At 38.8% G+C, this 17609-nt stretch overlaps 1 protein-coding gene across 1 annotated transcript in view; it reads right to left on the reverse strand.

Moving 5' to 3' along the window:
- Positions 1-17609, reverse strand: part of DSG2 (desmoglein 2) — a 74863-nt gene that overhangs the window by 7305 nt on the left and 49949 nt on the right. The window contains exons 8-13 of the mRNA XM_075584802.1: positions 16790-16975; positions 15896-16257; positions 15089-15231; positions 13226-13453; positions 12801-13028; positions 1053-1174 (exon numbers count right to left, since the gene is read on the reverse strand). Coding sequence (XP_075440917.1) covers positions 1053-1174; positions 12801-13028; positions 13226-13453; positions 15089-15231; positions 15896-16257; positions 16790-16975 — 1269 coding nt within the window. The remainder of the gene's footprint in view (positions 1-1052; positions 1175-12800; positions 13029-13225; positions 13454-15088; positions 15232-15895; positions 16258-16789; positions 16976-17609) is intronic.

Here is a 17609-nt window from a genome sequence, read left to right on the forward strand (position 1 = left end):
CCCCTGATCTACAACATTCTCCTCCTTTCTTTTAAAGGCTCTACATGCCTCTGCACCTCCATATATCTCAACTCTGATCACTGGTTACACCCCTACGTCTCTTACACTCAACCGAAGGTGGTCTCATCCCTGCACCTCTACAGCCCTCCCCAGTCTTAAACCTCTTTCACTAAACTCTCTATGGAACACTCTTCCACTTAATATTCGTCAAGCACCTTCACTTTCCACATTCAAAGCCCTGCTGAAAATTCACCTCTTAAAAGAAGCATTTCACTAAACTTTCTACTCCTCTACTACAAACTCCAGTTTCACTTGACCTCCCCTGACCACACTTCTAATAATGCCCTTCAACTCCTACTGTGTCTATAAACCTCCCAATAAAACACTTAGATTGTAAGCTCTTTGGGGCAGGGCCTCCTTTTGCCTTCTGTGGTCATCATTTACCTGTTACACCTATTCCCATTGTTTGTAATGTATTTACCTTGTATTGGATTTTTTTTTTAAAGCACTTCGTACATTGGCATGAGTAGATGCTTGCTCCCCCAACCCCCGCTTCAGCTTAGTAATGCTAATGTAATCATGATGGTGCTAATTGGGGCAATAGTAATACAACAACTATGGAGAAAAAGAACCCCAACTAAGAAGCACTCTCTCACTGACTGTAAGCGAGTGCTTCATAGTTGGGTTTCTCTTTCTCCATAGTTGTTAAATTCAGCAAGTGGCAAAGAAAAGGAAGGTAATTGAGTGACAGAGACATTGCAGGGGGTTCATGGTTCCAGATTTCGCCCCCTCCCCCTCTGTAGCATTAATCCTGTGGCACCAAGGAATCAGCAGTCACGTGACCGCAGTTTGTCTCTCTTTCTACTGTACATCTGTATATTACATTTAAGTAAAAACATTCATTTACACAGGATTTCTCGGTGATCTAAACTGCTCATATGCCTTTGCACAATGAAGACAGAGTGGGGTCAAATTATTTAGCAGGGCCCAGTTTAAAAAAAAAAAAAAAATTGATTAACTAATTTATAGTTTCTTCATGAAATAATACTTGCCATGTCCTCAGGCTCTGCTCCTTCATTGTTCCATTTCACAAATGTTGCATCTGTACCTTCATTTATAGGCAGAAATCCATCTCCATGTCCACAGTAGCATAAGAGTAATAAAAGTGGCACCACTGATGAAAAACACAACCCAGCATTTAAAAAAAACAGCCATATTATTCTGTACCATAATGTAACTAGTTCAGAGAAATAGTGTTTGCAAAACATTTTAGAATAAAAAGTTTGGCATTTATGATCTATTTTTTTTTAAGTTAACAAGTTTAGCGAACAATCGTGAAAAGGAATAAGGTACCCTTTTCAAAACAAAAAGGGTGTGCACGCGCGCTGTAAGTGAAACTTCTAAGCGTTTTGTCACTGGAATTGTCATTGTTTTTTTTACGATTGTGATTGAATGAAAGACTTATGGGTTTTTTCCCCAGCAGAAATTAGCATAGTTTCAATTGGAATAGATTATAAAATTCAGTTACGATAACTAAATGAAGATACATATATTTAGGATTTTAAAGTATCTAAATGCCGTTACTCTCAAAAGTCTTTCATTCAATTACAATCATAAAAATTATAATATAATGTCAGTGTCAAAATGGAAAGAAGTTTAAGTTACAGCGTGGCACCCCCCCCCCCTTTTTTTTAAAAAAATGTAAGCATTGCAGTGACTATATTAAACAAATGGATATAAAATGTATATTATGTTTAGATAGGAAGCATCTTTTGCATTTTGTTAGTTATTAGAAATTGAACATTTTTGGTTGTTGCTATTTGCTCTTCTATATTGACTAAGCTCGAGATCAGAACCAATGCCAACACCACCCTAACTCCTGTTTCTAGTTTTAAATACCTGGGCTTATGGTTTGACTCCCACTTAACATTCGGGATGCACATTGATACCCTGACATCCAAAACCTATGCCAAACTAGGTGTAATTTACAAACAAAAATCCTCCCTAAGTCTGCTGGTCAGAAAGCGTATTGCACAGCAGATGCTAATGCCAATTATCCACTATGGAGACATAGTATACGGCTCGGCACCCTTAACCCACCTTAGCAAACTTGACACCCTCTACAATTCAATATGCTGTTTTGTTCTCCAATGCAACTACAATACACATCACTGCGAAATGCTCAAAGAACTAGATTGGACATCACTTGAGTCTAGGCGCAAAGTTCTTCTTTTCGGTCTTGCCTTCAAATACTTTCTGGGCAAGCTACCCATCTATCTGAACAAGCTCCTCACCCCAACCACATGCAGCACTTCTCATCTGAGATCTGACTCTAAAAGACTATTCATGGTCCCAAAGCTGAACAAAGTATCCGGTCGCTCCTCCTTCTCTTACCGTGCACCACAAAACTGTAACAACCTACTGGAGACTCTTACATCCACCACCAGTTTAAGTTCTTTCAAATCTAAGGCTGTCTCACATTTTAATCTGGTCTGTAACTGTTACATTCGCCAATAATATATATTTTCTTTAACTGTGCATGCAATGTCTTGTATATAATGTATACCCTGTTCACTTATGTAACTGTATTTGTAACCATGTATTATTTGTCTTAACTATGCCCAGGACATCCTTGAAAACGAGATTTAACTCAATGTATTACTTCCTGATAAAATATATAAATAAATATTGTGTGTTTTTGTACTTTATTAGTTGTTATTGGAAATGGTAGATTTTATTTAAATTTTGCTTTTTGCACTTCTATATTTGGTGTGTGCTCTCCCCTGCCTCTGCGCATGTTCTGTGGATGGTGGGCCACTCTGGGCAGGTGTTGGATGTGCTGGCCGCCTCTGGGAGGTCTCAGTTTTCGCTGCGCATGTGCTGGAGGTGTATGGTGGTTCTGTGCATGCGCTGGGCTTCTGTGCATGCGTTCTATGGCTCCTGCCTCTGTATATGTGCGTTCTGTCGCGGTGACCTGTGCACATGCGCAGGAGCTGTTTAGTGCTTCTGCGCTTGTGCTGGCTACGGAGTCTTGTTGGAGATGCCAGTTAGCCCTACGCATGCTTGTGCGGTGTCCAGCGCTTGAGCATGCGTAGCTTCCGGCCACTTCTATTTCTGACATCCGCAACAATGCGCATGCGTCAACATTCTGAAGATTCTGCACATACGCAGTCCCTCATTTCCGTTACAATTTGCATCCCCATGCAGATTTTTTTTCCCTATGAGATCGGCGGAGGAACCGGAAGTGACGTATCGGCTCCGAGCAGAGGTGCAGGACGGAGACCAGTAGATGCAGCGGCGGTGTGACGGGTTCCCGAGAACGCGACTCGGCTACCACCTATACACCCATGCTGTGACCCATTTGGAATCTTGTAAGCCTTCATTTTTACCAGTGTTGGATAAATCGCTTTGGTATTTTATCTGGGCTCTGTGTTTCTCTTCTGATATCTACACTACCTCCTATTTTTGCTCCCATATTTTTTTGCGAATTTTTGCTATCTGGACTATCTGTTGTTGGATATTGCTGACTTCATCCAGTGTGTCTCATTTGCTAATTTAAGAACATTGCCACTACTGTGTTTTGTTTGAACATAACTGCACTATGGTAGTTTTGTATATTTTTTCCTAGGTATTTTCGCTCCCCTGGTTTTTCCTTTATATGCTTCTGTTGGGACCTTGAAACAGTCCTCCAAGGGTTTGAGTGTTTTATTTATCACCTTTTTGCACGGCACATTATTTTGATTCACTTGTCACCATATGTTCACTTTCACTGTTTAGAGGTTGATATAGTGTTAGAGCGCCATCTAGTGTATTTTTGTAAAACAAATGTGTGTTGGTGTGGAAGGGCATCCACATCGAATTGTACAGGCATACCCCACATTAACGTACGCAATGGGAACGGAGCATGTATGTAAAGCGAAAATGTACTTAAAGTTAAGCACTACCTTTTCCCCACTTATCGATGCATGTACTGTACTGCAATCGTCATATATGTGCATAACTGATGTAAATAAGGCATGTGTAACAGGCTCTATAGTCTCCCCGCTTGCGCACAGCTTCGGTACAGGTAAGGAGCCAGTATTGCTGTTCAGGACGTGCTGACAGGCGCATGTGTGAGCTGCCGTTTGCCTATTAGGCGATATGTCCTTACTCGCAAGTGTACTTAAAGTGAGTGTCCTTAAACTAGGGTATGCCTGTACTGAAATGTTCCTACTATTAAAACAAAAACGATATGTGAACCTATGTAAATTGAATTTTTTTGCCATTTACAAAAAAAATAAATAATAATATATATTTGAATGTGTATTTATATTGCCGTCATTTTCTTTTCCTGTACTCCACTAATGGCAGTGGGTAATAATTGGGATCAGCTCCTACCTCAGCATAGGTAGGACTGGAAACTCTTCTACAGGGACCTGGTATATAAGCCCCTGCAGGGGCAGTCTTCAGTTTCTTCCACTGCTATAAACATAACTGCAATACATTCATGACAGGGAGGGTATGATGCCACTACTTCCATTAGTGTAGGAAAAGAAAATGATGGTAAGCTGAATACATTTTCTATTTTCCTGTTCCCCACATGGAACACACAAGAATACACTATTTTTTAGTTAACAGTTAAATCACTCTACAATCGCTTGCAGAATTCTCCTGCCAAAGCTTGCTTCAGCTCAGGCTTGTATGTCTATCTTGTAGTTTTTCACAAAGGTATGAACGATGACCAAATTGCAGCTTTACAAATTTACTTTGGAGATGCAGGTACAAACTGCCTTGGTCGAATGTGCCTTTATTCCTTACGTGACCCTTTTGCTTTAAGGTAATTGGCAAGTTTGATGAACAAAATAATCCATCATGATACTGTTGCACTTGAGGTTTGCTGCCCTCTTCTAGGACCTTCTGATTATAAATAATCTGACGATTTTCTGTATTTTTGAATTGGAGTACGTTTACAGTACCTTCAAACATCTTACTAGATGTAAGTTTTCAGGAAGAATGAATGATCTCTTGATGGAGTTGAAATGAGGATACAACCTTTGGAAGGAAACGTGACAGGTCTTAGGGCTGCTTTGCCCTGCTGAAAAATGAGTAACTGCAATTTTGTAACTCTTCTTGCAGATGTAATTGCTACCAACAATACTGTCTTCTATGTTAATAGTCTTAACGTTATTTGCTGCAAAGATTTGAACGGATAAAGATCAACTAAAGTGTCGAACACTAGGGAAGGATCCCAGGTTGGTACTAAACATGTTATTTGAGGTCTCTGGTGCCTGACCACATGTAGAAATCTCAGCACTAAATGATGCTAGATCTTTTCTTAATAAAGCGCACAAGGCTTTTCTTAAACCCAGCCTGTAGAAATGTAACGAGGGTAAAATCGGAAGGATTGAAACAGTCAATGCTCATTTTCCTTGTATTACCAATTGCTTGATTGTGCTGACCCATCCTTGTTCCATTTGGACTCCCAGGAACATTAGGGGCCGAGATGGAAACAAGTGACCCTTGTTGGCAGTTTATTATCCATCCGCACCACTCCAGGAACGTAATTCATATGGGACCTGAAACATTGTTCCGTTCTTGGCTGTCACATTAAATGGAGAATTGCATTATTAACTTTTGAGTATAGATGTACTTTGTACCTCTGTCCTTGAGGAGACCTGCATGTTGAACAATGTGTATGTCTATGTTGTGTTGGCTGCACAAGCAGGAATCTCCTCACCTGAAACTATTTCCCCGCACTTTGGAACTGTACGATTATCCATCCGTGCCACTCCAGGAACACAATCACTTTCTCTATATGTTATATCAGAATATCTATGCTGAGATTTTATAGCCGCTCATCTAGACAAGGATAAATCTGAATTCCTACCCTTTTCTGAATTCGATGACTAAAGTAACCAACACCTTGATGAAGATCCTGGGAGAAATAGTCAAGCCGAACGGAATGCTTTCTGTTTACTGCAAATCTCATATTTTTGGTGCTTGGTACGTGCAGCATGCATTCTTTCAATCTATTGAAAATAGATTGACTTCTTGAACTATGTGGGTCAACACTTTGCTTCACTGATGAACTTGGATTTCAGGATCTCCAAAACTGGTTCTGTTGAGGCACTTTCATGTATCCTTTATGGGTTGTGCACATACTATAGCAAATTAAGGTGCACTTCCTCAGACTGCATACTGCAGGGCTCCCCTCATTTAATACGAACTTACCTCTCTTAAAAACTCCTTATTAGGGCCACGAAAAAGGCTACTTTACCCCCCTCTCAAGATGTAGTTGTTGAGCCAAAGACCTTCCCAGTTGGTAGGATTTTGCTTCCCATTAAGGCATTCCATCTTTCTGAGGCATAAAGCATTTTCGCTTTCTTTCCTTGGGGAAAAAGGCACTTTCCACCTGATTCCCTAGCTATTATGAGGTCTAGTTTTCCCCCAAACAGAAATTCATCTTCGTCGGAAAGAGAACAAGTTGTTCTCCTTGCTGCCAATGATAGTGTGCCTCTCTGCAAGAAGCATAGCGCCATGTCCAGCAATGCTTTTGCTATATATGTCGGTCGCCCTCTTGATTTTGATAGATTGGAGTTTCTCGCTTTCCAAAGCCTCTTCCAGATTGCCTATTCTATGGCTCAGATTAATGAGGCTGTTGCTACTATAGGCTTCCAAGCGAGACCCGCTGCCAAAAAGGATTTCTTCAGGACATGCCATTCTTCAATTCAATGTGTCATGAAATGCCACTGCATCTTCCACTGGTAATGTAGTCTTTCCTGTAATATGGCAGATTGCAGCATCCACCTTCAAGGAATCTTCCAAACTTTAGACATATTTGTGAAAAAAACGGTACATCTTGGAAAGTGTCTCAGAGTAACCAATTTCTCATCAGGCTAATTCCAAATCAGTCCCGATCACATTACTCATTCCAGTTCCTGCTATAGCACGTCAGATTCCTCTGACGAAGATGCTTCTTCGCTATCTAGGCTTGTTTAGGACCTTGATCTCTCCTGGGTTCGTTCAGCCATAATGTATGAGACTGTATCCTTCATCCAGGTTAGAAGATTAGAAATCTGGTCATTGGGACCCTGGCCGAAGACAATCACACTTCACATAATTTCTTTGCTTCAAGCACTGGCTTACCAGAAGCCGCAGATATCCTGGCTTATTAGTCACTTTCCTCTCACTTACCCCTGGAGTTACTGCAAAGAGCTGCATTTTTAGTCACACTCTTTTGTATTACAATCATTTTACTATCTAGGGACTCGGCTAAAAGTTTTGTGCAGCGATGCATTGCTTTATTCAGTTTCTATAATCATTCTATGCGAAATAGCAATCTCCTTAGTCCTCAAACACTTCAGAAAGATCAGACACCATTAGATGGTATTGCCATTTTATGGTATTGTCACCTTAAGACTATGGCTGGGTTCGCATGCCACCTTCGCATGTGACATCAGAGTGTCATTGCCGCTTTAAGGGGATGAGACGGTGTGTGCTCTGGTTATCTACTTCCAGCTCAAAGAGGGATCCAGCGTGCCTTACCCCAGCCATGTGTTGCAGTCTGCCTGCGTTCCCAGATGCTTCTGGAGTGCTCTGCCCAGTCGCAGGGCCTCCGGCTGGCCGTTTCAGACGGTGCTTCTGCCGGAGCTTCAGTGGGAGAGAGCCTTACAACCTCCTAGATTGACTGATTGCACTAAGACCGTCCAGGGGAGTCCCAACTTAACAAAATAAACACCAATGCTATGCTGCACAACAGGAAAAAGACTCTGTAGGGAAAGGGAGGGGCTTATATACCAGGTCATTGCAGAATAGTTTCTTGTACTACCTATGCTGAGGGAGGAGCTAATCACAATTAGTACCCACTGCTATGTGGGGGGAAAGGAAATACATTTACTAGAGATTAAATCAGGCTAATGTTTGTAATAAAATTACAGGGGATTTATTAACGGACCAATCACAATATTTAAATGTCAATTTTCAGAAAAATAGTGGGGTGGCTGAAAAAGGTACTGTGTTTTTAAAAAAAATCGACTAACGTCAAGTATTACAGTCAGCAAAATGGAAAAGCAAGTCCTATTCTAAAAAGGGAATATATTACGTTATGCAAGATGAGACTATACAAGCATTTTCATGATGTTATGTGTGTATATTAAAAGTGTAGCTCCACTAATTAGGTAAGGCAGAGAAAAAATATGGGACAAAACACTATGGGTATGGAAGAGAGAGATAAATGACTTTCAATAATTAGAACAAATATCCAAAAGGTACGGTGGCAGCAATGGAGAGTATACCTTCAGCCGCCTTACAAGAAATTACTGTAAAATTTACACCCAGATCATATGCCATGGTGAAAACATCTTTATGATACATCAATCAATGGCAGCTGCCCGAAATGTTCACGAAAGGGCAGATTTTATTCACTGTGTTGAAATGCTGAAAAATTGAACAATTCTGGTACAAAGTAACAGTATATATTAAAAGGGTTTTTAAGATCAATGTAAGCAAAGAAGAAACAAGTCTCCTTTTTGGGGACCTTTCTAAATACAAATGAAGAGATCAGAAAATACCAAAGGCACTGAACTCTATACTTGTCATAGCGAAGCAAGTTATAATGAACAAATGGTTAGATAAGTCTCCAGCTTCAATCAGGGATCTAGAAAGAGAAATATATAATTTGATAGAAGAGATTTAATATATAATGGGGATCCCCTAGGTGTAAAATTTGAAGAAAAATGGGCACCAATTTTAAAATGTATACCAGAGGAAAGAAGGTGTATTATCATGGGTTCAAAAGAGGACATTTTAAACTAGGATGGAGGGGGGAAGGGAATGAAACAGATAATGAACTAAATGGAATAGAGGAGGATACAAGGTGGTATGGAGGTAGAATGGGGGCAAGTGCTAGTTTGACAAGCAGTGAGATTCCCATAGTAAATAGAGATAATACTAGAAAACTTCTAAAGACTAAACCAAGTGGGCGCAGAAAGGAAGGAGCAGATAAGATAGTACAGGCTGAAAAAAAACTTAAATGCATGCTTGCTAATGCAAGAAGCCTGACAGATAAAACGGGGGAGCTTGAATTAATAGCTGCAAGGGAGCAGTATGATATCATAGGCATTACTGAAACATGGTGGGATGAAACTCATGACTGGACAGTTACTTTAGAGGGTTATTCCCTTTTTCGGAAGGATCGAACAACTAGAAGGGGAGGTGGAGTATGTTTATATGTTAAACCGGATCTAAAACCTACCATAAGGGATGATGTTTATGAAAGGAATGATGAAAATGTAGAGACTTTGTGGATAGAAATTAGCAGTGGAGGTAAAAGTATTAAGAAAATGTTTGTGGGAATATGCTACAAACCACCAAATATCTGTGAGATTGGGGAAGCTAAAATACTTTTGTAAAGGGAGAAGGCATCAAAACTGGGTCATGTTTGCATAATGGGGGATTTTCATTATCCAGACATAGATTGGAGCAATGAGATTAGCATTACAACAAAAGGTAACAGGTTTTTGGGGGTGCTTAAAGACCCAAATTATTGAGGAACCAACCAGGAGAGGGGCAATACTGAATTTGGTCATATCAAACAATGTAGAAGTAATAACAAATATTCAAGTCCTGGAACATTTGGGTAACAGTGATCATAACATGGTTTAATTTGAAATAAATTATCAAAAAATAGATTTCTTGGGTTCAACAAAGGCCGTGAACTTTAGAAAGGCAGATTTTAATAAACTGAGGTCTAATCTAGTAGTAATACAATGGGATGATGTTTTTGCAGGGCAAAATTTAGAAGATAAATGGGCAGTCTTTAAAACATTGTTAGAAAAGCACACTTATCAGTGTATACCTTTGGGTAATAAGTATAAAAGAAATAAGTCAAAACCAATGTGGCTAAATAAACAGGTAGGGGAGGAAATGGACAAGAAGAGGAAGGCGTTTAGATTCTTTAAGTCAGAAGGGACGGAGACATCGTATCAGAATTATAAGGAATGTAACAAAAATTGCAAAAGGGCAATCAAATTAGCAAAAATGGATAATGAAAAAAGGATTGCAATAGAAAGTAAAGTCAACCCTAAAAAGTTCTTTAAGTACCTTAATAACAAAAAAATGAGAAAAGAAAATATAGGACCCTTTCAGTGTGAGATAGGTAGGCAGATTATTGGAGATAAGGATAAAGCTGAGGTATTAAACAAATTCTTTGCCTCTGTGTTTACCAGGGAAGAATCAAGTTCAATAGTAGTGCCGCAGGAGGAAGCCACAACCTCCATATTAATGAACAATTGGTTAACTGAGGAAGAAGTTCATAAGCGAGTTGAAAAAATTAAAGTAAATAAGGCACCTGGCCCCGATGGTATACATCCAAGAGTTCCAAAGGAGTTAAGCTCAGTAATAGCCAAACCATTATATTTAATATTCAAGGACTCCATTTCCACAGGCTCAGTACCACAAGATTGGCGTAAAGCAGATGTGGTGCCTATATTTAAAAAGGGAGCTAGATCACAACCGGGAAATTACAGACCTGTAAGCCTGACTTCAATAGTAGGGAAACTTTAATACGGGATAATATTCAGAAATACCCAATGGAAAACAAAATTATTAGTAATAGTCAGCATGGATTTATGAAGGATAGATCTTGCCAAACTAACCTTATTTGTTTCTTTGAGGAGGTAAGTAGGAATTTAGACCAGGGTAATGCAGTTGATGTGGTCTACTTAAATTTTGCAAAGGCTTTTGATACGGTTTCACACAAGAGGTACTGGGACCCCTGCTTTTTAACTTATTAATGACCTTGAGGTTGGGATCGAGAGCAAAGTCTCCATCTTAGCTGATGATACTAAAATGTGTAAGGTAATAGAATCAGAGCAGGATGTAATTTCTTTTCAGAAGGACTTGGATAGACTGAAAACGTGGGCAGGTAAATGGCAGATGAGGTTTAATAGCGATAAATGTAAGGTTATGCATTTGGGATGCAAGAATAAAAAGGCGACACAAATTAAATGGAGATATATTGGGGGAATCCTTGATGGAGAAGGATTTAGGAGTGCATGTAGACTGCAGGCTTAGCAATAGTGCCCAATGTCATGCAGTAGCTGCAAAGGCAAAAAAAGATATTATCTTGCATCTAACTGGCATGGATGGAAGGGAAGTAAACATAATTATGCCCCTTTACAAAGCACTAGTAAGACCACACCTTGAATATGGAGTACAATTTTGGGCACCAATCCTAAGAAAATATATTATGGAACTAGAGAGAGTGCAGAGAAGAGCCACCAAATTAATAAAGGGGATGGACAATCTAACTTATGAGGAGAGGCTAGCTAAATTAGATTTATTAACATTAGAAAAGAGGTGTCTAAGAGTGGATATGATAACTATATACAAATATATTCGGGGGCAATACAAGGAGCTTTCAAAAGAACTATTCATCCCAAGGGCAGTACAAAGAACTCAGGGCCATCCCTTAAGGTTGGAGGAAAGGAAATTTCACCAGAAACAAAGGAAAGGGTTCTTTACAGTAAGGGCAGTTAAAATGTGGAATTCATTACCCATGGAGACTGTGATGGCAGATACAATAGATTTGTTCAAAAAAAAAGGTTGGACATCTTTTTAGATGGGAAAGGTATACAGGGATATACCAAATAAAAATACATGGGAAGGATGTTGATCCAGGGATTAATCCGATTGCCAATTCTTCGAGTCAGGAAGGAATTAATTTTTCCCCTTAATCGGGTTTTTTGTTTGCCTTCCTCTGGATCAATAAGTAAGTATAGATATAGGATAAAGTATCTGTTGTCTAAATTTAGCATAGGTTGAACTTGATGGACCTACGTCTTTTTTCAACCTCATCTACTATGTAATTATGTACCCGGTGGGAAGGAACATTCAACAGAAAAGAGAGGAGAGACGACTTGAATATACAAGTTTAAACTTGATTATATACAGTACTATTAAGACTAAAGTATAATGAAGAGCGAAAAAGGTAGCTAACCGGGTACCACCCGCCCCTGTTATTTCTAATGTGTAGCTGTGTCCCTTGCCCCCCCCCCCTTACCTCAGATGTAGGGGCGAGGTAGGGGGAGACTAAAGCAGAGGTTGCGGGAGGCAGTAGAGGGGTCACTAGGTCACCGGGAGCTCCGGGGTGTCTGTGGCTAGCGGGCGCCACCATTGCTGTTTGGCGCGCAGGTGCAGAGGTACTCGTACATGCGCAGAAGACTAAAGCGGAGGCCATTATACCTTATGCTCCGCAGGGGACTACAAGCCCCAGAATGCACTGGGGATGCAAGACACGCGGCGCAGCATAGCGAATAGGACTGCAGCAAGTTATCGAAGGGAGTTTTTGCTACATTTGGTGCGCTCAGAGCAGGAGGCTTCAGTCGGGAGCAGGACGGAGAGGGGGAATCTGATATATATATATATATATATATATATATATATATATATATATATATATATATATATATATATATATATATATATATATCTTAGAAACCAGAGAAAATATTTTACAATATTGACTGTAATAGTAATATGTTAGTAGAAATGAGAGGTGGTTAAGGAACATGTACAAATACTGTATGTAAACTATCTACAATGTGTTCTAATCAAAGTACATTGAAAAAGTGAATAAAATGTTTGAACACACACGCACAAAAAAAAAAAGTGTGTAGCTATCCAGAGTATAATGAGTGCATATAAACTGTACAATCTCAGCAAAACTCAGTTGGCAGCAAAGAGATTAAATAAAGTTATAACACCATACAATGAGAACAATTGAACAACACTCGCCTTATAATGCAGCACTATATACTTACATAGCAATAGTAAACAAGCAAGAATCATTAGTCCAATTGCACCAGCTCCCAGTACTGCAGAAGTATGTACCCGTTTCAATGAGCAAGCATCATCTTGTCCACAGCTGCAAACTGTTAATTTAAGAATCTGCTTTTGTGAACAACTCAGTCCTTGTTTATCTGCCACTAAAACTCGAACTTCATGCAAGCCTTCCCAAAGTTCCACTGGTATCAGTTGTACACTAACACCTAGAACGAATATACAACAAAAGATTAACAACCAAAATAAACCTGATGTATGACATGTCATATCAAAGTTATACTTCATCTAAAAAAAAAGAATGTATACAGTGCATTTAATGCATCTATACAAAATCACAAAACAAGGACAGCAACTTTGCATAAATAAAAGGTAAAACTCGTTTAAGTAAGAAAGTGTTTCTTACTATCTTTGTTTCCAATTGCCCAGTTTTTGGCAGTTCCAGGAGGCTCATCAACTATAGTAAATGTGAACGGAGCACCATTTGGAAAAGCGTCTAGATCCACAGCAGTAACATTAATAAACTTGGAGCCATCGCACACGGTTTGTACTGGATTGACTACAGTTGGACAATTATCATTTGTATCCTCAACCTGGATGGCAATGGTTCCTGTAGCCGTTTTTCCTGGAAGATCTTGAAACAAGAAAAATAGTCTTTATTAGAATAAGGTTATCTTATTTTACTGCGGAATTTTATTAGACATTAACTCCATAGAAGTTGCTGTAAATGAGCTCTCTTTAGGTGCAACAGAAAAAAATCCAAAGCTCATGCACAACATCTACAAAGAACTCATGTTGATTCAATAGAAATGTGTTACAAATGCAGCAGAAAAACTAAACAGGCCTTCTGGCAACAGTAAGTAGTTCCAAGTCGCACAGCACCCACCCACTCGTTTGTCTTTCCAGTGCCTCAGAGAACCGAATGTGTGGTTCAAGTGATCTACGCTACTACCTCCTGTGCAATGCTGGCTACTTTGCCATTATATTCCCGATTATCTGCATGCTTTTGCCACAATCACTACGAGCATTGACAAGATTTCCAAAGAGGTGGTTGGTATACAGCTGATGCTATGCCAAGGCTATCACCTTAAAACCAGGACTATTCTTTTCTTGCACGATACCCGGACAATGTACTGTACCTTCATACTAATTTTTTTAGGACTACCATTGACCAAGACTCCATGCTTAAAAATATTATTAGAACTGTTGATCTGTTTGGTCTACTAAGTAGTACCATTTGCGACTACACATTTTTTTTCACGCAGCATGTTTTCCCTAGAACCGTTTTCCCTAGCACACACTGATTATCTTTGTTGCATAGTTTAGATATCTAGGCGCTGTGCTATTTTTTTTATCTTGTGTGGTTCTGTGGATTTAGATCCTCTCTGTCCCATCAGTTAGAGGTTTTTTTCTCCACAAGCATTTGCTCTTCTTTAGTAGTTAGTTTGCTTACTTAGGTTGTGGTTCTGATATTATTTCTTCATGATCTTTGATTGTTATCAGACGTGCACGGTCCTACAGTATATACAGCCATCTATATTTCAGAGGGGGACCTGGTGTTACCTCTCTGACTTATGATTCTCTGTTGGTGTGATTCTTATTATACTATCTCTTGTCTGAGTGTGGTTATCATTGGGCTTTGGCATATTGACATTACTGTTTTGCAGTCAGTCCTGATATTATAGCTACCGTTTCATTGTGATTTATATAGCACTGGTCTGCATCTTTTACCAGGGTGGAGGTTGCTCTGTGACTTGATATGTTTTTTTTTTTTTAAATTTGATCACGTTTGTCCCCATCATTGTTTGTTCTTTAATAAAATTTGTATTTGGCTACTTTTGCACACAACCATGAGTGCCCCCGTTTTGTGGAGTTTCTGTGATTCCTGTCTTTTAGGAGTTGCACCTTCTTTCTCTAATTTGTTCGATTAGTCCTTATTTACCAGGCAGATTTGGTCATTTTGATTTTTGGTAGCAGTGCTTTTTTTCTCCCCTTCTGTCCAGTCAGTAGTTGCCACACGGAGCTTGGAAAACCCGGGCATGGCCATCAAGTTGCCTCTAGTGATACATTTATTTTTTACAACCATTTCTTTCTATTTATATATATTTGCAAATATATATATATATAAATACAACAAATGTTTAATTACTTGAGGTACAAAGCTTGGTTCTAAAACTATTCAAGAACAAATGTATTCAGAACTATACATTTCATATTGCATTCGGGTTACACTAAAATAAACACTCTTTAAGAATTATATTGGTATTACCTTCACTAATGGCCAAAATCTTTGCGTAATAAGTACCATTAACTACATATGGAGACTCCCGGTCAGGTATCTTTGAAAGTCGGATTTCAGAAGTGGTTGAATCAATTGTGAACCAATTATCTGGATCATACTCTTTCGCATATCTGTTTCAAAATGAAAGAAGACAGTAAAACAATGGCATGAATTTCAGTCAGCTCAGAAAGTAAGCCAGCCCTGTTACATTATATGATCCACACGGCAAATGTTGCTCTCCAATTTGTAGTGCAATACAATATACTGCATTTCCCCACCTATCGGGTGGCATTGGTCACTAGTTAGCTGAAGGCACCTGGGTGATGGCCATTTCCTGACCCGCGTGCATTGATAAGCTAGTGAGACTCTCGCACCCTTCAACTTTCCCCATTTACGTGCACATACTGTTGGTCATGCAAATTGCATGCTGCTGGAAGGCAGAAGAGGAGTGCGTTTTCTTACATAACATTTATATTTATCAGGATGAAAAAGTAAGCATAACATGTTTAAACAATAAAGAATAAAATGTACTGATAATTGGTGTCTATACATTCCCAGCTTCACTCATCATATTTATAAATAATTTGACCAATTTCCATAAAAACGCAATGGTTAAAAAAAGTGTACCAAAGATAATTTATCCCTGTAAACATTTTCTGCATTTATAATATAGTCATAGGAGAATATATATATATATTTAAATACAAACCAAAATGTATCTATTTAGGGCACCTTACTTGTAACTGTTTACACATAGTAGAACGAAATGTAGAATTGTAGACAGGGGAGTCTTACTTGACATTTTTAGCAAAGGTTCCAGTATCTTCATCAAATGCCCGATATGATGTAATTATCTGATTTATTGTGGTCTTTGATCCCTCGCTGACAGAAACGATCTTTGTTTTAGGCTTAAACATCGGGCCCTCTGGTACATTCTTCACCTTTATTTTGACAGGAATTAACTTTCCACCTCCACCCCCAGAACTACCACCACCTGCACCGCCACCACCACCACCTGCACCGCCACCTGCACCGCCACCACCACCCCCGCCGCCACCACCAGCACCGCCACCGATGATGACCGAGCGGTGATATTCCGCTTTGTTTGAAACAGCAACATTCAATTCAATGTTTTGCAGTTCCTCATAATTCACTTCCTACAGAAAAAAAGAAATAAAATATATATATATATATATATATATAAATACACATGTTTTTTCTCAAATTTTTTATACTACACTAGTTATTTATGACTGAAAAGGTTTCGGGTGGATCTCGATTAAGCTTCTGATGTTTGTGGATATTTTGGTTTTTCCATTTTTCAGTGACCAACACATTTATTTTTAAACAAAATTTATCAAATGTGTTTGGGCAAAGATTAAAAAAAATATTACTGAGCAGAAACAGAAGCAAAAACGGCAAAAAGATGTACCATGGAATTTTTCAAACAATGGGCAGGGTATGCCTGGTAAAATTGTTAATTCTGCCAACAACTTTGCACAAGTTTTAGAATAGTTATTAACTTAATTTGAGTGAATGGGGTATACCTACTACAGCGTAATACAGATCTGCCGTTCAAATAATGGGCCAATACCTGTACTGATTCGATTGTGGGGTTTGCATAATTAGTGGACTTTACTCATCAAAACGATACACGGCACGTGTCAAGTGCAAATTCTTCAAACTTACCTTTACAAGCATGAGTACTCCCTCATTTGTTGTAGTATCCGTCACAATTTCAAAATAGCCTGCTTCATTGCCAGAGACAATTGTAAAGTTAGCCCACCAATTATCTGTGAACTCCTCATCATCGTCAAATGCTTTCATGCGCACAATTTCCACATTTGCTGTATTTTCGTCCACACTGCCTTCATACTGAAAAGCAATTTAAAATAAAATTAAAACAAACCTAACTTACAATATTCAGGTGCCTATTCATTTACTGCAAGAATAGCCCTACTTTGTGTGAAAACAGGCAATTTTGCATGGAAACATGTCATGGTATTCATTAAACAGATCTTGCATTTTCAAAAACGCATTGAAACTGCTTTGCAGCTTGCAATTTGCTTCCGGCTGTGCAAAGTTTGAGGGAAATCTTGCAAAAGTAGATATCTACTTAGATATGTGCACTTGACCCTGTTTGCCTGTTTTAGTTTGCCTCTAAATTTCTTTTGTGTTGCCTAAAGTCTCTTGGTTTTGGATTATGCAGGCATAGAAAATAAAGTAATATATACACATACACACATTACATAAATAAAATGTAATTGTATTAAATTCATATTTAAATATATCTGAGGTCTCGTAACATTTTAATACTTTGAGTGTTTGTTCCTTTAAAACAAGAGGTTATTTTATATATATATATATATACACATTCACAAGTTCAGCACAGGACAGTACTTTGTCTTATTTCTAATATACATGCTGTTCAATAAGTTGTGAGATTGCATTTTGCAGGGAAACATCTAAGAGAAAATGGGTTAGGAGAATATGTTCTAAAACACTAGCC

This window comes from Ascaphus truei, chromosome 2, assembly GCF_040206685.1.
Source record: "Ascaphus truei isolate aAscTru1 chromosome 2, aAscTru1.hap1, whole genome shotgun sequence".
In the NCBI taxonomy this organism is placed as follows: domain Eukaryota; kingdom Metazoa; phylum Chordata; class Amphibia; order Anura; family Ascaphidae; genus Ascaphus; species Ascaphus truei.